This window comes from Hemicordylus capensis, chromosome 1 (genome assembly GCF_027244095.1).
Source record: "Hemicordylus capensis ecotype Gifberg chromosome 1, rHemCap1.1.pri, whole genome shotgun sequence".
Classification (NCBI taxonomy): Eukaryota; Metazoa; Chordata; class Lepidosauria; order Squamata; family Cordylidae; genus Hemicordylus; species Hemicordylus capensis.
The window spans coordinates 224,580,645-224,607,546 of record NC_069657.1 but is presented as its reverse complement, the minus strand read 5'-3'; the positions used below and the strand labels follow the sequence as shown (position 1 = coordinate 224,607,546).

The 26,902-nt window shown below is 42.9% G+C and overlaps 1 protein-coding gene across 7 annotated transcripts in view; it reads right to left on the bottom strand.

Moving 5' to 3' along the window:
• ADAM23 (ADAM metallopeptidase domain 23) overlaps positions 1–26,902 on the bottom strand; it is a 125,130-nt gene that overhangs the window by 20,837 nt on the left and 77,391 nt on the right. For 6 of the 7 annotated variants that reach the window (XM_053282738.1, XM_053282740.1, XM_053282743.1 and 3 more), the window contains exons 17-24: positions 26,777–26,863; positions 24,563–24,643; positions 20,429–20,479; positions 19,714–19,777; positions 16,824–16,929; positions 15,634–15,753; positions 14,921–15,089; positions 12,606–12,717 (exon numbers count right to left, since the gene is read on the bottom strand). In XM_053282738.1, coding sequence (XP_053138713.1) covers positions 12,606–12,717; positions 14,921–15,089; positions 15,634–15,753; positions 16,824–16,929; positions 19,714–19,777; positions 20,429–20,479; positions 24,563–24,643; positions 26,777–26,863 — 790 coding nt within the window. Of the gene's footprint in view, positions 1–6,463; positions 6,695–12,605; positions 12,718–14,920; positions 15,090–15,633; positions 15,754–16,823; positions 16,930–19,713; positions 19,778–20,428; positions 20,480–24,562; positions 24,644–26,776; positions 26,864–26,902 lie in introns of all 7 variants that reach the window. The other variant, XM_053282742.1, reaches the window with a different exon arrangement.

The window sequence follows — 26,902 nt, the reverse complement described above, 5'->3', positions numbered from 1 at the left end:
AAAACAAAAACAAAAAACAAAGGAGGAACAGAGCTAAAAAAAGCCTATGCATATGGTCCAGTGAAGAAGTAATAGTTCTGAGCTACCTGCAAGAGGAAGTGATGATTCCTACTAGGTAACAGGGCCGTTTTTACAGCTTCCCCAGCACAGCAAGGAGGCACTAATACACAGTATTAGTGGACTGCATCTAATTTTAGTCAAACAGCTTGGTGGTCAACACCGACCCCAGCCTAACATCCAAGGAGCAAGCTGCAACCATCTACCACTGAAATTACTACTTCGTGCATCTGACAAAGTAGCATCCGGCCCATTAAAGCTTATGCCAGAATATAGCTGCCAGTCTTTCAAGGTGCCTTTGCTGCAGCCGATTAACATGTCTACTCTGCACAACATTCACCGGGGCACTGCTAAGTGCTGAGAATATCTAGGCCCCACCTCCCTCTTCTGGCAACCCCCTTCACTGTCACCACCTCTTCTCCTCAGTTCAGACAGCAGCGCACTTGATGCAGAGCACAAATTGCAGGGCGACTAGGGCACTGAAGAGAGGCTGCGGCCCCAGCAATTCCACCGCCCCCCCCTTCCAGGGCTGCCATCCCAAGAGAAAGCCCCCACAGCATCACAGGACCAAAGGCCAGCATTTCTGCAACCTTATCTCCTCTTTCCAAATCCCCGTGCACCAAAATAGAAAAGGAGATGGATGGATGGAGCATGTTCTTCCTATTTATTTTCCTGCTCCCAGAGCAGAAGAGGAAATGAGGAGAATGTGTTCCATCTGTATCTCCCCCTTTTAATTACAATGCAGACTTGGAAGGAAGACAGGACATGTACTCAAAACAAGGACAAATGCTGGGGATGCCAGAGATCCAGGGCACCCAGCAGGAGATTCCAAGCATGTGCCCCAGGGCTAACAACAACTATGGCATTATTGTATTCTCTGACCCTGTCATGGCCCCTGAAATATAGGATTGGCAGCTTCTACTGTACTTCTCCATTCAGGAACTTACTAGGGCAATAAGACTTAAATGATTGAGATGAATCAGCCAAAGTCTTCACTGCAGATGGGGCAGTGAAGGGGCTGATTAAACTGGGGCTGATTAAAGACCACACTACAATGCAGGCTGCAGACATGCACTACCCACCCCCATCATGTGCTGAAGGAACTTAAAAAGTGAATTTTCCTTCCACATCCCTCTGGTATATTTTTCCTACATTAAAAAAAGAGAGCATAAAATACCATTTTAAAATTATTATTATTTTTACTAACAATTCAAAGCAGCATTAAGAACCAGCACTAAAAACCAGCAAAGTTAATTATAGAACACATTCCAGGAGAAAAACATTTTCAGGCTTTAAGAGGGGTTTGGATGACTTCATGGAGGAGAGGTCTATCAATGGCTACTAGTCGGAGGGCTGTGGGCCACCTCCAGCCTCAAAGGCAGGATGCCTCTGAGTACTAGTTGCAGGGGAGTAATGGCAGGAGAGAGGGCATGCCCTCAACTCCTGTCTGTGGCTTCCAGCGGCATCTGGTGGGCCACTGTGCAAAACAGGATGCTGGACTAGATGGGCCTTGGGCCTGATCCAGCAGGGCTGTTCTTATGTGCTGTCTAGGACAGCCATAGGGGGATCTGTCCAGTGAAACAATTCCACAACCATGACATCACCACTGAAAGCCTCTGTTCCTGGTACCTACCAATTGGATTTTTGCTAATAATGGGCCAGGAAGCAGGGCCAATGGTATTGATCTTAAAGCCCAGACAGGTTCAATGGGGGAAGGTGGCCCTTAATGTAACTTGATCCCAAGATATTTTGGGCTTCAAAGATTATTACCAGTACTTAGCCCAGAAACAAACTGGTAACTAGGAAAATTTATGTAAAATGTGTGTGATATCTGATCACCTTGCTCCTATCAGAATTCTGGTGGCCATGCTTTGTACCAACTGTAGTTCCTAAACTGTTATTAAAGACAGTCCCAGGTAGACAGCATTGCAATATCCAGTCTGGATATAAGTAGTGCATGGGTAACTGAAGCAGATTTGCCTTCTCTAGTTAGGGCTGCAGCTGGTAAACCAGCTGAAACTAGTAAAAGATTATTTTAGCTACTGATGCAATTTATGTTGGAGTTCCAGTGCATCAACTCTCCCAATGACCACTAGGGGCATTGGGAGTAGAGATAGTGAGTAAGGGTCTCCCTAGCTGTATTACCTGTCTCTACTCTATGACCCCTGATATGACTCTTCAGGTATTTCCTGTTGAGAGTCAGGATTCCCTTCCTTTCCTCTTAGAGAGCAGATGGAAACATCTCTCTCTCCCCCAACCTATTCATTATGTAGTTCTTTAGATTAAGAATTAGGTCTTTCCTATCCAAGAGTGAACTTCACCAATAAATCCACTTAGTATTTTATTCTACAAGTATCTCCATGTGTCTTCTCTAAAGAGCTGCAGCAACTAAACTCTGCATTATAATCTGTAACTGGAGTGGGCAGCTTCTTTAGTGTTCTAGTAATTAACTGGGGGATAAAAATTACAACTCCCAACAATTTGGGCATCCAGAGATAACACTGGATCCATGAGTACCTGCAGAGTGTGTACTGGATTTTCTAGGTGGAGAAGTGCAACCCCATCAAAAAGAGGTTGCATATCTACCCAGACCAACAGAATTCTGAACCAACAGTAGTCCTGTCTTGTCTGCATCAAGTTTCAGCTTATTCATCCTCATCTCAAAGCAGAACTGCCACCTCCCTAGCAGAGAATGACAGTAATGAGCTACAGATGGGTAACAGCAGCATACTGATGAGACTTCAGTTCAAACCTCCAGGGAGTTATTCACACTTGGCTTCGGAGTAAACAATGAGTGAAGCCACTTGGAAGTAAACTCGCGGCACTGAGGGAAGCAGCCCCTCCCCTCTGCTCTTGGGTTTTGTTTCTGCAAGTTCACATGGCCTGCTCCATGTTTTCCTTCTAGCCAAGTTGGGGGGGGGGGAGCTCCTGCAGAGAAAGATCTTCTGAAGAGAGTATGCCTCTTATCGTGCTAATGATCGTACATCAGTGCCTCTCCCATTTGCTCTGGCGTTTTCAGAAAAAGTAGCTTAAAACCAGCATTTTAAAAACCCAGACATAGGTCTGATGTGATCAGTCAGAGACAGTGTTTCCTTTCCCCCAAAAGAGTGAACTGGAAGTGAACCCTTTCCGGTCCATCAGGCAGTGACCTCTAGGGATCAGCTGCTCAGCACATGGTGGCCACAACATAGAGGGCCCGGTGGCAGGAAGTGAAGGGAGTCTTTGTTCTGAGTCAGTTGGAGCCGGGCAGGAGAAGCAACAGGTTGGCTGGCCAAGCCATGGCAGCAACCAGGAACTCTGCAGGGGCTTGAAGTCTCTAACATGGTTTTGGTGAGTTCAGTGAAGAAGCTAGCGCTTGGCTTCAGAGAAGGGTTTAAGCCAGGGAACTGTGTGTTAGGTAGATGGCATCAGATTTCTTTATTTTAGTGCTTTGTAGATCCTTACAACTGGCCCACTGTGTTTCATTTGTAATGTAAGAAGGTTGTACCTGTGCCCTTTTTATCCATCCAGGGCACTGCAAAAGTCTCTGTAATCTTTAAAAGTACTTTTAAAGGTTCCTTACAACTGGAGGTGCTTTTTGAATTATCTTTGCAACTGGGTAACCAAGATTTTAAAGTGTACCACTCCAACTATCAACTGGAGTGCTCTTTTTGAATTATTCTTGAAAGTACTGAGTGTTTCTTTTGTTTTTTTTAATCTGTAACTGAAGCTGCTAGAGCCTCAGACCAAAGCAGTCTGTAGTCTTTTGAATAAAGTTTTCTCCTTTTATTCTTTGTCATTTCACTTGCCTTTGAGTGGATTTTTAACTCGGGAAAAAGGGATCTTACTCTGGTGTAAACATGCCTCAAGGTTAATTGTTCGGCAATCTACCAAGTTTTCTCACCACGTGTAGGCTGCATGTGGGAGGTTTTTTTTATTTTTCCATTTGGGTAAATGAGGAGGAGAGTTCCCTGGACATTCACCCAAATCTGGGGGTGGGTTTCCATCTGTAATAATTTGGGTGTGGTGGCAGCAATTACCAGAAAGACAGCCTTGTTGAGCAAACATGGCGGGAATGAATCAGCATTTTTCTCTCCCCCTTTCTTGCTCTTAGACAAAAGCTAGGCTTAAATCCACCATCCTCCAGTCTCCATTCATTACAACATTGAGATAAGCTAGAATGTACATCACAAAGCCCGGTTTGTGTGGAGTGGGTCCAAAAATCTCAAAGACACTTCAAGGTAGGTTTGGCTGGTGTGTGAATGCACACTCTCTCTTCTGAAGGAGATTTGGGGCAGAAGCCCTGTGTGTAAAGCCTCCAGATGATTTCACTCAGTGATTTCATGTAACAGATGCTAAAAAGCATGGGGGACAAGATGGATCCCTGTGACAATCCAAAAGTCAAATCCCCCAGCACCACCTCTTGAGAATGCCCCTCCAGGAATGACCAGAGGCACTAAAAGCCAGTGCCTCCCAGTCCCAAGTGGCAAGGTGGTCCAAACATATTTTACATCATATTGATGGTATCTGAACTTGTCTTTTTAAGAAGATACCTGCTTATGGTGGTTTACTGAAAAAAGAACATGTCATATTTCAGATCCCAAACAGATGAAAAAGATACTGTCTGACATGTTTTAAAAGCCTGCAGCAGCATGGGTCATCAAGGCCCACAATGTTGTGCAAGAGCACTCTTGCACTGATACATAAAACTCCACAACCATTCTTGCACAACGCTACTTTCATTAATTGCAATGGAAGTATTGTCTTGTGGGTGGGATTGTATAGTTCTTATTAGCACAGAGTGCTCTTGCACAACTCTGTGGGCCTTGTTTCAGATGCCGGCAGCAGTGTTACTCTGCATATCATGTCAGTCACTGTTAAACAGCTTCCCTTCAAAGGTAGAGTAGGAAAGCAGTTTCTCTCTCTTAACAAGCAAACAGCCAGATAAGCCAAGGGACCATGGACTGATTCCCCGCCACAGATAAGACTTTTAGATTCAATCAAATGAATCATGCTGAAAATCAGGATCCACCTCCCCTTGGGAGATCACCTATTCAGCCTTTTGTTTTAAGGAAAATGTCTAAGATTGCACACAGCCTGGCCCTCATCCACACCTTTTGTCTAAGTATTTCCCTGTCCATAGAACAATGGACACACCCAATATCATGCCCTCAGGCTACTTGGAAGTTATTTTTAAAAAACCCTCTTGGAGTTAGTACTTTGCACATTTCACTGAATGAGGATTCACCCTGTTGCACGTCAGCCTGTTCTCAAGGATTGAAGCTACCCACCTCACACTAACCTGACCATCCACCCCCACCGAAAGCCCAGAGAGAGAGAGAGAGAGAGAGAATTCTGTGGATGAGTCCTAGAGATTCCCAAGCCTGAGAATCTCTGAGCTGAAATCACTGTTTTGGGGCCCTTCCTTTCTCCAAGCTGCTTGGAGTTTCCCTTCACCAGGTGAATCTCCCATCCCATCGCTCCAGCACAAGGCAAAGCTACAAGACAGGTAGCTATAGAACTGTTTCTCTATACCCACTCCCCCCGCACTGCCTTTTTCTAGAGCCCACAACTTTAGCCCCTGTCATGTAGTGGTAACCTGTAAATGTGTATTAGGGCAACTCTATGCCTTTCTCAGAACATTAACTCCCTAAGAGAAGATCACTGCCAGCAAATCTGCTGAGGTGATAACTGTTAGAAGTGTGAATTTTACAACATTGATTTTTAGCACTAGTTATGCTAATAGGTCTCTCTTGGTCAGTTAGAGTCAGTGCCTGTAGGCTAGTGCTTGTTTGTATATGTTGTTCAATGGCACTCTCTCTCAGTATGTGATGTTTCAGTTTCTTAATAAATCTGTATTTGTTTATTGAACTCAATCTACTATCTCCAGATAATCTCTTGGGCTAAGTGTCTTTATCACCAGAGCATACTCTGCTGTGATGACCAATCAATGTTTCTCCTCACACCCTTCAACACTAAGCAGAGGACTTCCAAGCCGAAGTCCAGGGCCTCCACAGTCCCTAGGGGCCCCCAAATCCGCTTTAGTCTGTCCCTGGTGGTGTGGCACAGTATGATGATGCTTAATGTGTGTGTGCGGGGGGAGGGGGGGCTCCAAAGGCCTTTAGGTCCAGGCTCCAAAATTACCTAGGTGCACTTCTGTCACTAAGCCCTGATTTCTACTTGTAAATCTCTATACTTTAATAAAACTCCACTTTGCTTGTAAGAAAACTGTATTGTACTCTTCTGAGTGCTCTAACATGGGTGTATCCTATCCACAGTCAGCTTTCTTGGTATCTCAGTGTATAATTTGACTGTATGCAGGTTTGCATTAAGTTCAGTTCCCCACATTATGCAGGTTTGCATTAAGTTCAGTTCCCCAAATTAAGCCAAAGCATAGCAAACCTTGTACAGTGGTCCCTCGACTTACGTATTTAATCCATTCCGAACGCACGTTCGGAGGTCGAAATTTTCGTAAGTCGAAGAGCGCACCACGGAAGTCTGGAAACATTCGTAAGTCGAGGAAACCGCATCTAAAAATTCGTAGGTCGAGTAAGCTGAATCTAAACTGGCAACTACTTCCGGTCTTTTTTGTCGCTCGTAACTCGAAAACATCGGATGTCGAGTAGTTCGTAGGTCGAGGGATTACTGTAATAGGTTTCTGGTAGAGAAGGTGTATGCAGCCATAAAACTGGTAATAACTCCTCTTGAAACATTGCTTAATATTTCAACACTTAATAGAATATTTTAATAAAAAGAATTGCTACCTTGTTCCAATATTCCACTCTTTGGTAATGCAAATTGACCCTGATGTAAAGTCTATGCACCATGACTCCATGTATGTGGTATATGTTGGTCCTATCTGAATGAATGTTACCATACTAGATAATACAGAATTATAAAATCTTCATTACAAACAGTAAATGTTTGTAATGAAACATTGCAAACAGTAAATTATACTCTAAAAAGAGTTGGTTGAATCCTAACTCCGCTCCACAACACATCCCACACTATTTCTGAGGCATGGAGGACCCCCAGGATGACCCCCATCCTGGAACAGCTTTTCGGGGAGCTCAGGGAGCTATAATGGTGGGAAGGAAAAAGACAAGATCCTTTAGAAGAGCTTCATTCTGCTCACAAATTTTGCTCAAATCCATTATTTCCCCAGTGCTAGATTAAGGTGGAAATAAAATTGATTCATTAATTTCTACGGGTATTAAGAAGGGTGCATCAACGTTAAGAAAATATAAAACCATCCAAGTTTCAAAATGAAATCTGCCCTACAAAACAGAACTACTACTAGGTCACTTTCATCACTGTTTTATGGATGTTGTACTAGATGTAAGTATTGTTTTGCTTTTTAAACCAGGGCTTGACAAATCCCAGGCGTCGGGGAGCTATATTTGCCACAGGAAGCCCTGTTTCTGTTACTTGTAAAGGTGGTAGAGAGAATCCCCTCCCCTCCCCACTCCAATAATGTCTGTCACCAAGTCCAATAAGTTTGTCAAGTGTCCGTTGTCTGATGTCTAAATTTTGGAGCTGGCTCCTAGATCCAAATAAAATTTGTCAATGCCTGTTTTAAACACATTTAAGCCTTTTAAACATGCAACAATTAAACAAAAAATGATTAAACACAAATAAAAAATTAATAATGGCCTACATGCTGGGCAGCACTCTGTTGACACTAGGGACCTGCCAGGGCTGCTGTGCAACTTGAAACGTATTCCCAATGGTGTAGTGCAGCAGGACTGCTGCAAAATGACTTAAAATCACTTCTGGGCAGTGGGACATAAGAACAGCCTTGCTGGATCAGGCACAAGGAGCATCTAGTCCAGCATCCTCTGGGGAGCCCACAGACAAGAGGTATACATGTCCTCTCACCTGCTGTTGCTTCCCTGCAACTGGAATTGAGAGGCTTTGTGGCCTCTGAGGCTGGAGGTAGCCTGTAGCCACCAGACTAGTAACCATTGATAGACCTGTCCTCTATGAATTTGTCTTAGCCCCTTTTAAAGCCGTCCAAGCCGGCGGCCATCACCACATCCCATAACAAAAAATTCCATAGATTAATTATGTGCTGTGTGAAGAAGTTCCTCATCAGCCCTAAAATTCCTGACCTTCAGTTTCATGGGACGACCCCTGGTTCTCGTGTTGTGAGAAGGGGGGGGGGGAATCTCTGTCCACTCTCTCCACTGCATGCATAATTGTATACACTGTGATCATGTCTCCCCGTATCCACCTCTTTTCCAAACTAAAAAGCCCCAGATGCTATAGCCTTGCCTCATAAGGAAGGTGCTCCAGGCCCCTGATAATCTTGGTTGCTCTCTTCTGCACCTTTTCCAGTTCTAAAGTATCCTTCTTAAGATAAGGTGACCAAAACTGTACACAGTACTCCAGATGTGGCCACATCATAGATTTGTACAAGGGCATTATAATATTAGCATTTTTATTTTCAACCCCCTTCCTAATGATCCCTAGCATGGAATTGGTCTTTTTCACAGCTGCCACACACTGAGTCAACACTTTCAATGAACTGTCCACCACGATGCCAAGATCTCTCTCCTGGTCAGTCACTGACAGCTCAGATTCCATCAGTGTATATGTGTAGTTGGGTTTTTTTAATCCCAATATGCATCACTTTACACTTGCTTACATTGAAACACATCTGCCATTTTGTCGCCCACTCCCCCAATTCGGAGAGATCTTTTTGGAGCTTCTCACAATCTGTTGTGGATTTCACTACCCTAAATAGTTTAGTATCATCTTCAAATTTGGCCACTTTGCTGCTTACTCCAACTTCTAGATCATTTATGAACAAGTTAAAGATCACTGGTCTCAACACTGATCCCTGGGGGACGCCACTTCCCTCTATTGTGAAAACTGTCCATTTATTCCTACCCTCTGTTTCCTGTCCTTCAACCAGTTACCGATGCACACACAAACCTGTCCTCTCATCCCATGACAGTAGACATAAGTTTGCTCAAGAGCCTTTGGTGGGGAACTTTGTCAAAAGCTTTCTTGAAGTCCAAGTATACTATGTCAACCAGATCACTTTCATCCACATGCCTGTTGACACTCTCAAAGAACTCCAAAAGATTAGTGAGGCGAGATTTGCTCTTGCAGAAGCCATGCTAATTCTTCTTCAGCAAGGCCTTTTCTTCTATATGTTTAACAATTTTGTCTTTATAAGAACAGCCTCGCAAGATCAGGCCCAAGGCCCATCTAGTACAGCATTCTGTTTCACACAGTGGCCCACCAGATGCTACTGGAAGCCTACAGGCAGGAGTGGAGAACGTGCCCTCCCTCCTGCTGTTTTATAGACCTCTATCATGTCTCCCCGCAGTCGTCTTTTTTCTAAACTAAATAGCCCCAGGTGTTGTAGCTTTGCCTCATAAAAAAGATTCTCTAGGCCTCTGATCATCTTGGTTGCCCTCTTCTGCACCTTTTCCAGTTCTACAGTGTCCTTCTTTAGATGTGGTGACCAGAACTTCATACAGTATTCCAGGTGTGGCCTCACCATAGTTGTGTATAAGGGCAATATAATATTAGCAGTTTTATTTTCAATCCCCTTCCTAATGATCGCTAGCATGGAATTGGCCTTTTTCACAGCCACACATTGAGTCAACACTTTCAACGAGCTGTCCACCACAAGCCCAAGATCTCTCTCCAGGTCAATAACCGACAGCTCAGATCCCATCAACGTAAACTTGAAATTGGGGTTTTTCATACCAGTGTGCATCACTTTATACTTGCCAACACTGAACTGCATTTGCCATTTTGTTGCCCACTCCCCCAATTTGGAGAGATCTTTTAGGAGTTCCTCACAATCTGTTTTGGATTTCACTACCTGAAAGAGTGGTATCATCTGCAAATCTGGCCACCTCGCTGCTTACCCTGACCTCTAGATCATTTATGAATAAATTTAAAGCACCGGTCCCAGTACAGATACTTGCGGGACCCCACTTCTTACTTCCCTCCATTGTGAAAACTCTCCATTTATATCTACCCTCTGTTTCCTGTCCTTCAACCAGTTAACAATTCACACATGTACTTGTCCCCTTATCCCACAACTGCTAGGATTTCTCAGGAGTCTTTGATGAGGAACTTTGCTGAAAGCTTTTTGGAAGTACAGGTATACTATGTCAACTGGATCACCTTTATCCACACACTTGTTGACACTCTCCGAAGGTTTATGAGACAAGATTTACCTTTGCAGAAGCCATGCTGGTTCTCTTCCAGCAGGGCCTATTCTTCTATGTGCTTTACAATTTTATCCTTGAGGATGCTTTCCATCAATTTGCCTGGAATTGATGTTAAGCTGACTGGCCTGTAATTTCACAGATCGCCCCTGGGTCCCTTTTAAAAAATCAGTGTTATATTTGCTACTTTCCTGTTCTCTGGTACAGAGCCTGATTGCAGGGATAAGTTATATATTTTAGCACGGAGACTGGCAATTTCACATTTGAGTTCTTTGAGGACTCTTGGATGGATGCCATCTGGCCCTGGCGATTTGCTAGTTTTCAGTTTTAACAGTTTAGAACATCTTCTCATTACTTCTGTCTGACTCAGTTCTTTAGCCCCCATCCCCGAAAAACCTGCTTCAGGAACAGGTATATGCTCAGTATCCTCTGCTGTGAAGATGGGTGAAGAACCCATTTAGCTTCTCTGCAACCTCCATATCCTCCTTAATAATCTCTTTCACTCCCTCATTGTCTAATGGTCCAACTGCCTTCCTGGCATGTTTCCTGCTTCTGATGTATTTAAAGCAGTTTTTGTTATTTCCCTTGATGCTTTTAGCTAAAAGTTCCTCAAACTCTCTTTTCGCCTCCCTTATTGCTACCTTGCATTTCTTTTGTCAGAGTTTGTGTTCCTTTCAGGTTCCTTTCCTGTCTTCATTTGGACAGGACTTCCTATTTTGGAAAGGAAGTCTTCTTCCCTTTTATGGCTTCCTTGAATTTACCTGTTAGCCATGCTGGCTTCCTCCTGGACTTACAGTAGTGGTACCTTTCCTTCTTTGGGGTATACAATCTAGCTGGTCTTCTAGTATTGTGTTTTGCGTAAACTCCATGCATTCTGGAGCAAAGTGACTCTCCGGATTTTCCCTTTCAGCTTTCTTTTCACCATACTCCTCATTTTGGAGAAATTTCCTCTTATGAAATTCAAAGTCTCTGAGTTATTCTTTGGTGATTTTCTCCCTGCATGTGTGCTGAATTTGATCGCATTATGGTCACTGTCAGGGCCGACGACACTGACATCCCACACCAGGTCCTGGGTGCCACTCAGGATTAAGTCCAAGGTCGCCATCTCTCTGGTTGGTTCCATGACTAACTGTTCTAAAGCTCAGTCATTTTGCATGTCTAGAAATCTGGCCTCTCTTTCATTATGTGAATGTTAATTTACCCAGTCTATGTGTGGGTAGCTGAAGTCAGCGTTTTGATCTGGAGGGCAATAGCACGTCCCTAGTAACACATTTCCTTTCAGTCCCCATATTGTCACCCATAATGATTCTGTGGAGGACTCCAGACCACCTAGGTTTTCTAGCTTGTTGGAATCTATCCCTTCTTTAATATACAGTGCCACTCCTTCCCCCAATCCTCCCCTCCCTGTACCTTCTATAGAGTGTATATCCAGAGATAACAGTGTCCCACTGGTTCTCACCATATTTCCGTTACACCCACTATACCTATGTTTTCATTAGTAACCAAGCACTCCTGCTCACCCATCTTCACTCGGAGGCTTCTGGCATTGGTATATAGACACCTATACACCGTGACCTGGTGTTGGCATGTGCTATCTCCCTTACCATCATTTGACCTTTTGGGCCAGCTGTCCTGTGTTTTCCCCCTTCCATTGTGAACTGCTGCCTGGAAGCAGTTTTAAGTTATTTCACAGCAGCCTTGTCACACTACACCATCAGGGATGCTTTACAAGTTGCACAGCAGCCCTGGTGGGGTCCCTGACATGGACTGAGCGCTGCCTGTCAAGTTGGCTAATATTTCTCGATACTGTGTGACTTTTCTTCCCAAATACCACCTAATGCACTAGAAGAAATAGGTTCAAATCTTTCAGGAAGGTCTCTGGTAAACTGAGTAAGAGTTGCTCCAGACTAGCATACCTGGGCAAAATATTTAAATATCTTTGAACTGCTGTAAGAGTTGTTACAGCAAAGCTATATCTAATGGGGGCAGGGCAGAAACCAAATATAGGCTGTAAGGATTTTTTTTTAAATGTTGTATTACATTAAAAAGGAAAACAGGCACCTAAAAAGTCCTAATTAGGATGTAAACTGGAGGTAAGATTATTAACAGATGGTAATCATAACAAAATATATTTTCTATATTTATGTTATTAAACATAAAAAGACAAAAGCTAAGAAAATAAAATCTGTTTTGCTGATGATTTTCTATGAAGGCCCTCTGGAACAGCACAGATCAAAGTATAATTACAAACAATCATTGAGAAGAATACATATATATTGAGTCTATAATTATACTGTCCTTAGCTGCTCTGTTCCAAATCTCACTATCCAACAATACCATTAAACTGAGGAAAACAGGAACTGAAATCACACAAACCCTTTGGTCCTTCGGTTTTACCCGGGTCTTCCGGCTTTATAGGATCAAACATGCTACAATCTGTCCCTGCCCAGGTATGGTTACAAATACACGTGGCTTCATTACTGCACACCTAAACAAAAAAGATAGCATGTATTAGCATACAATAGAAAATAATTACAGAAAGATGAACTTTGGAGAACACATTTATATTTTAAATCCAGATACATAGTTCCCTTGAACACAGGAGAATCTGATCTGACTGCACATTCTTTCAAGCATAGGGATCTGGCCCTTTGCTGAATTAAAAAGAGCAGCTTTGTGCAGATTTGATTTCTCTATATGCTCTGAAGCATTCCCTCCTATTTGCAATTTTTGGACTGGAATATATATATTCTTCCTGCCTGAAGCCCTGGAGAGTCACTGCCAGTCAGAGTAGACAAAACTGAGCTAGATGGACTAATGGTCTGACTCAGTAGGCAGCAGCTTCCTATGTTCCTAGGAGAGGTGTGATACCCCATGGGTGTGGAGGCTGGTGCTAGTCAGGGGGTTGAAGAGAACTCCCACCCCCTTAGCATCACTTCCTTCATGAAGATTCTGCCTGTCAACCAAGGAAAAGTACTTCCCAGTTGGTAAAGATAGTCCTATACCAGAACCACTGGATGGAGTACGGCTTACAACCAAACAAACAGTATATAACTGGTGTTCCCACTCTGCAGCTGGGTTGTGCCAGGCAGGTAGAGCAGTGGAGCAAGAACTCACTGGCCACGACACACATGCCCCACAGAGGCAGCATCTCTGCTCTTCAGGTCTGCTTCATACAGCAGCTTGTTGGTGGCAAAGCCAACTGGAGGGAAGATAAGTTTGCTAAGAAACTGCATCTCACTTGTTAACTATACCCTTGTTCCTGTGTTAGAGGTGTGCCAAACCTGGTGCTGTATGTTACAACTGCTAATAAAACTGTGGTCTGTATTCTCAGCCCAGGAGTGTATGGTGAATCTTCTTGCCCATCCCTGGGTTGTTCTGCTCCCGGTACAATAAAAAACAAGCAAACAACCACCCCAGTTCATACAGTCCACCTGCTCAAATATCTGCCAGCAGAGTTGAAAATAAACACAACTGAGTGTTGAGATGAAGGGGCAGTCTCTAGCTTAGTCTCAAACATTCTTTAGGAAATTCTGGCCAACATCCTAAGCATGTGCCCATTATTCGGAAAAGAAGCTTCATAAATCATACACTCCCACATGCATGCTTGGCCCTATGAAGCTCAATAAGCTCTCCTTAGTGTTGACACTTTTTCCTGGCATGCAGGTGCACACTTAGTGAGGATGCAAGCCTTTCCTGCATTTTTTAGCTACTGTGGAGAGGTATATTGATAAGAAACCCCGAAGAACCTTTTTTAGTTTGAAGAAGAAATATGAGTATACTAAGCTTAACCCACGCAGAGCATCTGCACACTAGTACTTGATTGCTCCCCTCACCCTGTCACAGCTCCCCTCACCTCAGAGATCTCTCCACCCTCACATGAGCCGCACTTCTGCTCTTCCTCCTCCATCTGGTTGCTTCCATCCTCCTCACCCCTCTTGGTCGCGGCTGCAGCATTGTGGTGCCTATTGGCCAAGCTGCAGCCCCCTATCTCCAGAGACCTCCCCACCCAAGACCCGCTCTGGCTCCTCCCTACAGGAGCATCAATGGTTGGCCCGTCCCTTCCTTGCTGCCACCACCGCCATGGCTGCTCATTCCCTTCAGGCCGCTGATGGGCCTGGGCCCGTCCCTTGCCTGCCTGCCTCCTTCCACCAATGGCCTCGGTAGCTCAAAACAGCAGCAGTGGTTGACTGGGCCCTTCCTTGCTTCCGCCGCCGCCGCCACCATGGGTGCTTGTTCTCCTCAGGCCGCTGACAGGCTTGGGTCCATCCCTCGCCCTCCCTTCTTCTCTCTCTCCTCCCTTCTTCTCTCTTCCCCTGTCTTTCCTCCCTAATTCACACAATGGCAGCCTCCTTCTCCTGAAGGGACTCTTTCCTCCCTCATGACCCCTTTCCCCCTGCCCACTATACACACACACACACACACACACACACACACACACACACACACACACACTTACATATATACACTCCTCTCCTCTACAATCAAAAACAAATTCCAACCAGTAACAGTTGCATTCCAATTGCCCTTAACCATCACAGGCTCCTCCCCTTATCTGCATATGGAATCCCCACTACCCCATCATCACAGTGCTTCTGCTCGTGAACTCTCGCAAGAGCTGCCACACACGGAATTAGCCACGGGTATGCCTTAGAGAATTATATATATAGAAGATGTTAACTGGATCTTACCCCATGCCCTGAACAAACTTTTCCATTAGCACCAATAGGGCAACTGCTGATGTTCAGAGCCTGAATGGATAGGCATCTTCTGTCCATACACATCATATGAGGACCACATGGGGCTCCATCTTCTACATATCCTAAATCTGTATCATCATCCAAAAGTACATGAGCACCACTATACAAAAAGAAGTTTTAAAAATTCTATTAGCATAACTGAGACATCATAAAAATAAATACATATTTAAGGGCTCGTAGCATTTATGTTCTCAATATACTTTGAGAAACGGGCATTAAAATGATAAAATAACCTCACCATATGTATATGTATGGATATTTGTCATTTTGCATAATTATTTTTATTTTAACTAGGACAGTATTCAGCTATACTAAGCAAGACACACAAAAAACTGACCACACTGAATACAACAGCAATATTTCAAATTATTTCAATAAGACAAGGATTAAAAAAAAGTTTTATTTCAGTGAGAAACAGTGATATATACTGTGTATGAATATATGATATTCAAGGTCTCTAGAGGGCAAACGATACAGATTGTATTACTTAAATAATGTTTAGGGACTGTACTACAGAAACAATAACACCCCTATAAGTTTTATAAAACAGAACTTTAGTTTTAGTTCATGAATAGTTACCATTCAAAATGTATCTTAGGAGAAGAGAACCATTCATACGCACTGTATTGAGCTGCACTACACACCTGCAATTCACTACTACACCTTGGTGGAAAAAAGAAGTTGGAGTAATTTCTCCCTGAAGGTGACCAATTTGTGGAACTCCATCAAGATTTGCACAAAGCAGTAAACCACAGAACACATCACTGTGAAATAAATAAATAGGTTGTATTCAGACCTTATACATGCAGGAAAAAAGGGAACATTCCCACAGCAGTCCCCTGCACCCCACACCAAAACTCTCCTGAGGGTTGAGGAATCTTCAGAATAGGGTGGGATCAGGTTGGAGGGAGGCTGGGAACTGACAAAAATTGAGTGGACCATCTGGGAACTAAGCAGCTCAAAAGCCACTTTTCAGGGATTCAGAGGGCAAGACAATTCCCACATGTGAGCTCTCTCTTACACAAGTTTTAGAAGCAGCCTTTGCATTTTTAAAGGAAACCAGAGAATGTTGTGGTAAAATAATTATAAAACTTAGCTCTATAAGAAAATACAATCAGTCTCTAAACTATAGTCAATAGCAAACTTCAAGTGATTTTCATGAGCCAAAGTTCAATACATAGAGTTCTCAACCTTGAGAGAAAAAAATGGCTGATATCCTGACTAACGAAGTGTGGATGCTTCAAGGGACAGTGGGGACAAGCCAGGAGCCTCTGCACAACTCCATCAGTCCTCCTGCACATGCGCTCTTCTTCTACAAGAGCCCTTGAAGTTCAGAGTGCTAGCCATGCTCCAGAAACACTCTGTAAGATCGGAAACACATCGCTGACCCTCAACAACATGTTTCCGATCTTATGGAGTACTTTTGAAATGCAGGCAGTGCTCCGAACCCTGAGGACTCTTGCACAACAACAACATATGTGCAGGGAGATCAGGACTTGCTTGAGAGCTCCTGATATGTCCCCGCAGTCCCTAAAAACGTGAGCGCTTCATTAACCAGGACGTCAGCCAGTAATTCTACAGACAAATTTCTAGAATGTAAACAACTGGGATTCTCAAAATTAAGCATTTACTGGCCTTTTGTTAGAGACATCATAACATGTACAGGTCAAAATATTTATTCTGAACCCTGAATGGACATGTAAACTGGGCAGGTTTTCTATTTTCTTTCAAATGTTTTGGCGGTTTCTAACTTCAGAAAGGCAAAAGGAGCACTGGGAATTCTAATCATCCCACACACATTAATTGTATGCATTTTCTAAAATGCTGAACTTACTGTTTGTTGCATGGAATCCAGTTATCACCGTCCTTTCCACAGTTTCCCTTTTTAGTGCCTTCCGTGTTAAGCTTCTCATAACAGTGTTTATGAGACCCTGAAGCCTCTGTTAAAGAAAGTTAGAATGTAATCTACTATCAGAACTAGGCACAAGAAAATCTTTCTGTATTAGAATGCGTATAAATTAAGAATAAGAATTTTTGCTAAACAATGACACTACTTCACACATCACATTTTAAAAAGTAAATGCCTTAAATGCTTTAAATGTGCATTTTAAAATAGCTTGATGTGTGTGTCTGAGAACCATGCACTTTGAGCTGTATACGTGATAAGGGTACATGCCTGAGAAAGTAGGTATTGGCTGTATGGACACATGATAGAAAACATGCATTTTCTGCCATGTCAATGTACTGTGACACATTTTTATTCAATGACATAGTGACCAATGATAAGAAGGAACAAAATGGCAGGAAAAAAATGCAGGTTCCTGACTCTCAATAACTCTGCAAGATTGCATTTGAGTCATAACAAGCAATATAATCCTAGGAGTCATATACTGTATTGGCAACAAAATGTTACAAGCTAATTTTGCTCCACGCCATCGTCTCAAATATATAAGGAGTAAGAAGTAGTGTGTTGCAGACTTTTTCCAGCTTACTTGGATGACTGACTGGTCCCCTGGGCTTACTTAAGGACTAAAGGATGCACTTAATACACTTGTTGCCCAAAGAATAGGGATGTGCAGAATGTTCCGAGATTGAAATGGGCCGTTGTGAGTGTTCCGTTCCAAAATGGAATGCCCTTCAAATGAAGAGCTTGTTCCGTCGGAATGACCAGCTCCACCAACTGTTCCGATGGAACGTCCTAGGCATTAGTGGCCTGCAGAAATGCCCGGAATATTCCATTGCAACAAGCCCTTCATTTGAAGGGCATTCCGTTCAGGGGCGGATTAACCTTTTTGCTGCCTACAGGCAAAAAGGCTTTTACTGCCCCTTTTAAAAAAAACACAAAAGCAAGTACTGTGGAGAAGGGGGGCAAGAGGAAAGTCCCCCTTCTTTACTTCATTTTTTAAAGTGCAGTGCAGTAGCTCCAGTAGCTGCTGCAGGGAGGAGGAGTGACTGGGTGAGGGGAAAGTTCTCTCCTTTTGTCCCCTAAAAGGCTGCCACTGCTGCTGGAAGCAAGATGGGATGGGGTGCGGTGGCAGCTGACTTCAGGGAGGGTGTGAGGACGAGGAGGGGAGAGTCCCATTCCTTTTACCTTTAAAAGGCCACCGCTCACAGCGGTGGGCTTAGCTCCTTCTTCCTCCCTGCCTCCTCTTGAGTGAATGCACTCAGGCTGAGGCTCCAGCTTGCGCTCTACTATAGACTGCAGCTGCCCTGCCTTTAAAAAAAATGAAGTAAAGGAAATGGACTTTCCTCTCCCTCCCCCACCCCACAGCTATTGCCGCCGCCGTGGCTTTTTAAAGAAAATGAAGTAAAGGAGGCAGGAGAGGGACTTTCTTCTTGCCCCCTGCCACTTCCGACAGAGGGAGAGCAATATTTGCGGAACCGCCGCTCCTCAAATTTGGATGCTGTGGGCAGATGCCTCCTCTGCCTCTGCGTTAATCCGCCAATGATTCAGTTTCAGAATGGAACGCTTGCAAGGGCCCATTTCGAGTGATAATGTTCAGAGCTCAGAACGTTCTGCACATCCCCACCAGAGAACATTAGAAAGATATCTTTTAAAAAGGGATTCTATCCATCTACAACATTTATGAGAAGTGTGCTGATTGTTTTAATGGTTTTTACTGTTGTATTTCTGTTTTGTTTTAAATTGTGTACATCGCCCAGAGACACAAATATCAGTTGGTATATAAATATGATAAACAAATATACATTTAAAAATTGTTTTCTCTTTTCAAGGACACTTCTTATTGTAGAACGACTAGCAAACCTTAAGAAATTTTAATTCCACTTGTGGAATTAGCAAGGTGGCTCCTATGGAAATAGATGCCAATAATGTCCAGGCATCTTTGTTTGGAGGGGTTGACCCCTGTAGGGTAACATCACAACATGGAAGGGTGAAGATGTACCTGGTTCTTGAAATCTGACATTTATTTTATTATTTATTTATTTATTTTATTTTAGGAGATTGAGTGAGCTGAAGGTGGTGCCAATATACCCTGACTCCAACATAATAATATCAATGAGTGACATCAAGACAAAGATTTGCACAAGCAGGGTTCTTCCACTCATGCAAGGGGGTGCAGTGATTACTGCCAACCCACCTTCTCTCTGCAACCTCCTGTGCCTCCCAAAACGATGTCCCAGAGGGTCCCACAACCAAAGATTTAGTCTGGATACCACCCAGTATTTTCAAATAATGGATAAATAAGCCAGAGAGGACTGATAATCTTCTGCAACTTTCCTAACCAGCATATGCCTTAATATTTGCTATTTAATTTGGAATTAATTAATACCACATTGATATCACACATTTAAGTACCTATATATTACATACTGTTGTTAATTAGGCTGTTGCTCCAGCAAGAGCTAATGCAATGTTAGGTCAGAGACTCTGAAAGTTAACAAGAGCTATGAACATTTTATATGAATGTATACAAAAAGTAAATATAAATGCTTATCAAATATATTGTTATAGTGTTCACTTTAAGCATCACTCCTGTTTTCAGCAAAGTCTGAAAAGTAAGATTACACTTAGACTTGTCTCCAACCACATGCTATGGCAAAAATGCCAAATAAAAGCTTAACATACAAATATTTTTCCATAACATATGCCTTTTAGCTCCTGCATGGGGCAATTTTAAATGAACACTTATAGCAAGTGGAAAGCTGTTAATACAAGCTAAGAAAAAAATGCATGTAAATAAAGCATACTTAAATCAACCTACTAGTTCCCCAGATGTATTTGCACTGATTATCTCTAGTCTTGCACTCTCCATTGTAGCAACGCCCCTAAATAAAAACAAACTGTAAACAGAATTGTACATTTCCCCTTTCTTCCTAAACCAGACATTGCCATGAAAGAGTTGGTCAGTGTTGCTCTCAATAGGCACACATTCCCTTTGTCAATGCTGATTTTCTGTCAAAGGGAATGAGGTGCTCAGAGTAGCTTCCCAGGGTCAGTTTCCTTAGTGGGGAGAATAGTAGAACAAGTATTGTTTTGGACTCTATTTCCAATAAGTCAGGAGACTCAGGAGAGCTGTTCCTTCAGAGAAGAGAATACTAGAATTTTACACTGTGAATAAGGTCAGTTTGCGTTCATGTGCAGACTTCAATAGCCAACAAGCTCTGAGTTGCTGAGCTGCTACTGCCCAGCAGCTTAACTTACGAAGAGGGAACGATGGCAGAGAGTGATAGGTGGCATCACATAGATGTTCTGCTGGGTGGTGGGGGGATCCAACCAGGTATAAGGAACTATACCCAAAAGACACTGATCTGATCCTAGCAGCTGCTGAGAACAGATGGTGTTTGAAAGGATGTCCAGAGAATATTATCATTGGCTAGTATTATATGAAATTAAGAAAATGAATATGATGAATTAATTTAGAAGACAAAATTTACATGTCCTTAGTATTCTGTAAGATATATGTTAGACTTACATACCTGATTAGAATCACAAGCAAATCCATCTTGCTTATGAAGATTTGGTGGGCACTGAAAGACAAAAGTGTTCCTTTAATTATGAAGCTTTGAATTATGGGACAGTACAGGAAAACCTTGTTATTCACTGAACTGCTATTTGCGGTTCTGCTTAGCCACGAGGCATCTAACAGACACCCATTTTTAGTATCCATGGATATGAATGGGTTAAAACCCATGTGTCTAAGGTTCCTAGAGGGCTGGAAGTGACTGTGGAGGTCACTTCTGCCCGCCATTTTGTCTGGAGGAGCCTGGGAAGAGACAGGAGGAGCCATTTTGTGGCTCATTTCTTGGCGGGGGGGGGACACACAGACTTTCCCCCATGATTTTTGGAGGCATTCCATCCTTTGAGGGGCATTTCTGGGCACATGGGGGACCCATGGGGGCAATTTTGGAGCAGTTTTCTTTTTTTAAAAAAATTCCCCTCTACCCTGGAACCTAACTCCCCTTTCCCCCATAGCCCTAATGCCTCATTACTCATGATTCCATTACTTGTGGTAGGAAGCGAGGAATGGAACTCCCACGAGTAATGAGGTTCTCCTGTAACTGGATGCAGACAAGAAAAAAGTGTACCAAGAGTAAGTAACAGGGCAAAAATGTTATAAGCTTAGGCTGCAACATATAGCAGATTAATTGGTTAGATCAAATCAACTAAAAGATGCCCATGATTAATCAGGCAGCAGATTTTTAAAATGTTTAATAATTTTAAACACAAGTACTTACAAAATTGCAGGTGGCAGATGCCATATTAGAAGAGGCATCTTCTCTCTTACACAAGAATGCCTCTTCTAAAATGCTGCCGGAAGTGATAAGGAGTTAGAAAGTGTGCTTTCCCCCCCTTCAGAACAATTGTTTCAACTTAAAGGCACATGTATGTAGATTTGATTGATTTAGCTGAATAATACTCCTACAATTAATTGACTAAGATTGCTTTAGTAGAAAGATATCCCCAATGTTTATACACATAAAACATTTACATACTTTCTTTGGTTGCATAAAACCATTGTATGCTAGATCAGAACTAGGAATATATAAATAAGGATATTATTGTTTTTGCACTAACCAGTAATTACACAGTCTCATTATTTCTCAAAGGTAGAAGGGTATGCCAAACTAATTGTGATAAGCACATCGTAATTAGTTCAGCTTATCCCTCCACCTTTTTGAGTTTTCCTGTTCAGTAATGGCTCATCTGCATTGTGCATGAAATACACTGCACATGTATTTCAAATTAAGGTGAATTTGATGCACCCAACCTGCAAGATTTATATAACATCTGGGAAATGGCCAGCCTCTTAATTATTGCATTTTAAGTCATACTAGATAGAAGCAAGGTGACATTATACTATTTCAGCTGTCAGAGCCACACACACATTTTATGTTAACTCCATGATATTGCCATTACAAATGTTGCAAGAGGATAGTAGCAGCTTATTATACCTTATCTTGCCTGTTTTGCTTGTTCATTGCTCAGCAATCTTATTCTATTACATGGGCACATCATCAGGAAGACACCCTGTAAAGTGCTTGTCAACAATCAGTGTTGACTGTGGAATAAACTACATCTGGAAACACACAAAGATGTGCACACTGTGTTCTGGTCTATGGATAACGGGGTTGTCTCCTAAAATATTTTATTTTTCTGTTCTCACCACTAAATGGATTACAAGTCACCCAGTTTTTTGTTGTCGTTGAAAGCTGCTCATAACTGAAATCAAGGCTTGAAATTCCTATTTGGCCACAACCCACCAAACAGGCAGCAGCCATGTTGGCTGTGCTGTGACATCATGCTTGCTGTCTTTCTTTGAGGCCTCGTCATTCAGAGTATAGGAAGTGAAGTTTCCTGTAATAATATGACCTCAGAACTGGTAGGCCTCAGGGCACCTATTTGACTTTTACAGCCTGGATTTGTACCTCATAAGCAAAAGGGGCTGCTGAGTTCCTTGTAAGGCCCGGAACATTTTACAGTTGCATGATAGCCAGACATTCAACAGGTGCAACTTTTCTCCTGCCATACAGCTGTAAGAGAGCACAGGTGCTGCTTCCATCCTCACATGGTAGGTTGAGTTGCACCTGGTAAATGTCTGCCTGTCATGCAACTGTTAAAAGTCCTGGGCCCTCAGCAGCCCCTTCTGCTTACAAGATACAAGGCTGGGGGGTTGTAAATGTCAATTAGGAGCATTGAGGCTTACCAGTCCTGAGGTAAAATGAAGGAAGAGGCCACTGTCATATAGAGGGAATGAAGGAAGAGGCCACTGTCACAGCCTGTTCCCCAATCTACCTCAGAGTCATGAGTTAAACCATTCAAATGTAATCATGGCTGTCCTTTATTTTCAAGAAGTTGCTCCATTCCTAACGGGAGTGAAGTGAGATTTCACCAACCCTGACAGAAATTTTCCTCAGCTGTTTCTAGAGCAAAAGAAAAAAGAGCAGGAAACAGGCACTGTTCACCTCACCTCACCCCACCCCACCCCACCCCTTCTCAGCACTGTTGCAGCAGAAAAATGCAGAAAAATCAAATAATTATTTTCTCCTTACACTGGCATGCTATTCAAGAGGGCAATTTGGGGAGCAAGATGGAGAGTTATAAAACCAGCTCTAATGTTAACTCCGTGGTCTTCACACTCCTCATCTCCACTCCTATGAAATCTTCATTGCCAACAAAGTATCATGCAGGAATCAACAAATGGTAAATCACACTACCTAATGCCAAGCTGCTTAATTGAGTGATTGACTGACTAACTGACTGACTAAGTGCCGTCAAGTTGGTGTCGATTCTTAGCGACCAGTTAGATAGATAGTCTCCAGGATGATCTGTCTTCAGCTTGCCCTTTAAGGTCTCTCAGTGGTACATTCATTGCTGTCGCAGTCGAGTCCATCCACCTTGCTGCTGGTCGTCCTCTTCTTCTCTTTCCTTCAACTTTCCCCAGCATTATGGACATCTCAAGGGAGCTGGATCTCCGCATAATGTGTCCGAAGTATGATAGTTTGAGCCTGGTCATTTGTGCTTCGAGTGAAAATTCTGGATTGATTTGTTCTATGATCCATTTGTTTGTTTTCCTGGCTGTCCAGGATATCCTCAAAAGTCTTCTCCAGCAACAAAGTTCAAAAGCATCAATGTTTTTTTCTATCTTGTTTCTTCAAAGTTCAGCTTTCGCATCCATAGAGTATCACAGGAAAAACCACTGTCCAAATGATTCTGATCTTTGTAGGTATAGACATGTCACAGCATCTAAATATCCTTTCCAAGGCCTTCACTGCAACCCTAGCAAGTGCTGGTCTGTGGAGTATTTCTTGACTGCTGGATCCTCTACTGTTGATGGTCGATCCTAAAAGGCAAAAGCTATCCATATCTTCAATGTCTTCACCATCAATTCTGAGACTGGCTGTTGTACCAGTTGTCAGTATTTAGCCGTAGACCCATTTTTTCACTGTGCTCCTTGACTTTCGTTACTAGAGCTTGCAGACCATCCGCATTCTGAGCTATCAGAGTGGTTGTCATCAGCATAGCGCAGGTTATTGATATTTCTTCCTCCAGCTTTAAAACCACGCTCCTCTTCTTCCAATCCAGCTCTTCTCAGTATATGTTCAGCATATAAGTTGAATAAAGAAGGAGAAAGTATACAGCCTTGTCTTACTCCTTTGCCGACCTGGAACCAATCTGTTTCACCATGTTCCACATGGACTGTGGCTTCCTGTCCTGTGTATAGGTTTTCTATGGAGTAATACTAATGGAGTAATACTACTAAAAATGCTACATGAAATTTAGGAGACATCCCCATTATCTATAATTATTTTATGAATGTGACTTAAGGTAGGAAAAGGTTTTGTTAGAGACAAATTTTGTATGTGCACAGCACTTTTAAGTTCCATCTTCCATTTCCAGTTAAAAGGACTTTAAAGTTGCTGCTGAAAACAACAAAAGAAGTTCACAATTTTCCATCTTCCTATGTCACTGCTTCCCAATATAGGTGTTTCCCATAGTCTGGGAAACATATCAGCAGGGATTCGAACCGGCAACCTTCTGCTTGTTAATCAAGCATTTCCCCGCTGTGCCATTAGGTGGGTATATGGAATACATTACAAATGTTTAATTACCTGCCCAGTGTCTCCAGTGCAGATCTCTGGAATGTCACACTCATTCACAACACCCCGGCATTCAAAGCCTCGTGGAAAAAACTGGAAGCAAAATAAAAAATTGGACTTAAGAATCAAGATGGCTTAAATAAAAATAATTCCAAACATTCAAAGCTCCCCTGCTCTTGTGCTCCCAATGGGAGCATTTTTAGTGTTTAAAAAAGAGTCATGGGAAATAAACACCCAACTCTATGTAATGTGTAGTTTGGCTCCAAGTTTCCATTCTCAAAATGACGACATGACAGATTCATCAACATCCGACCATGCATCACCCGGATACCGGAACTCATCACTGATGGCTATTCTATGCGGCTATTCACACACAGGGGCAAAACCGGGCTAAGGGAGCCCAGCCCAGTTCTGCTCAAGTGTGTGAACTGCTGGGATCTTGCCCAACCATGGTGGCAACCCTGCCTATGAAGCCTACGTTGCAAATGGGGTTAGGAGAGCGATAATGCACGGTGCATAATGCCCATAAGGCACTGTGCACTCAGGCAGTGAATTATTGGAGCTCTGGGGGGCGGGGCGATGCACAGCGGTGTCTCCCGGCACCCCAACCCTCGGAGTTACCGGCAGCAGTTGGTGCTCGTCTGGGCGTGCGATCTGCCCACCCAAGGAAGGAGGACTGCTCGTGTGCGGGGGAGGTAAGTATTTTGTGGCTTCCTTCCCCTCTCCTCTTTAGAGACCATTCTCAAATTGTGAGAATGGGCTCTACATCTCATAAGCCTGCTGGATCAGGCTCAAGGCCCATCTAGTCTAGCATCCTGTTTCATTCACACAGTGGCCCAACAGATGCCTTCAAGAAGCTCACAGGCAGAGGGTGAGGGCTTGCCCCCTCTCCTGCCGTTGCTTACCTGCAACTGGTGTTTAGTGGTATCTTACCTCTGAGGCTGGAAATGGCTTATAGCCACCAGACATATTTCCTTATAATATGAAATCTTTGCTATGCAATTATTTGGGGCTGAAGAGGGAAGTAACATAGTTTCAGTAGGTTCATAGCCTCATCACTTAGGGCTTGTACCATGCAGTTGTAGATTTCGTAACTCTACAGTGTTTTATTAGCTACAGTTTTATAGATTGCTATTATGGTATTATGTCATATACATAATACCATACTCTCCCTCTCCCTTCCTATTCACTAAGTAGTTCATAGTTAGGATAGGTCTTTCTTACCTCAAGTGTACTTAATCTAATAAATCTTATTTACTTTATACTGCACTACAATCTCCATGCTTGTGCTTGACTAACTGCAACAATAAGGCTCTGCACTACTTCATAACTGGAGTGGGCAGCTTCCTCAGTGCTTTGCTAAACAATCACAAATTACAACAGACGTCTCAGAAGGATACCATGGTCGATGGTACTGAAGCTGCTGAGAGGTCCAAGAGAATCAACAGAGCCAAATCCCTCTATCTTCCGGCATAGGTCATCCTCCAGAACGACCAAGGCAGTTTCCGTCCCATATGCAGGTCAAAAGCCAGACTGGAAAGGATCTAAATAATCAGATTCATCCAGGGCAGCCTGGAGCCGAGATGCCACTATGCTCTCCAACACCTTGCCCAAGAAGGGGAGGTTAGACACTGATCAAAGGTTATTCAGGTCAACTGGGCCCAATGAGGGTTTTTTAGGAGGGGCCTCTCCACTGCTGCCAATTGCCCCAGAAAATCCATTCTTGCTGGGCAGGGGGGTGGAGAAAATTAGTGGAAAGTGAGAGAGGGTTGCCTTGCATGACTGGAAATGCCTTTGCACTTACATAAGATACCTCTGGATACAACCCAATGATGAAAACATTTGCACAACCATTATTAAAGCCACTGTACAAGAACATTTGAAGAACCACTAGGGTGCTTTTTCTTTATGTAGAGTAGGCAGCAACAGGCAGGGGAGAAAAAGGGCATCTATATCAATTACTATCACCATGTAAATGGGCTTCATCTGAACACACTGTTATTGCCTCCCATATGCAGTAATTAATTCACTGTAAAATGTAATTTTTTAAATCTTAGCATCAGCTATTCGGACATATTAAAAGCCTCTTAAATTAGTGTCACTTTTTCAGCTCTAACCGTGAACAGGCTAGCAGCACGTAGCTAAAAACATTAACAGTGCAATTTTTAAGAGGAGAAATGCTAGACTTTGTAATTCTAATAAAGGATAAATGCTTTAAAAACTCACAAGGCAGGTTTCATTACAACATGGGCCATCACTGCAATGAGCTCCATTAGAGAGAGAGCATTTCTTACAGCACTCTCCATGGCAATCCTAAAGAAAACACAACGTGATCTATTAGTATAAATGCTA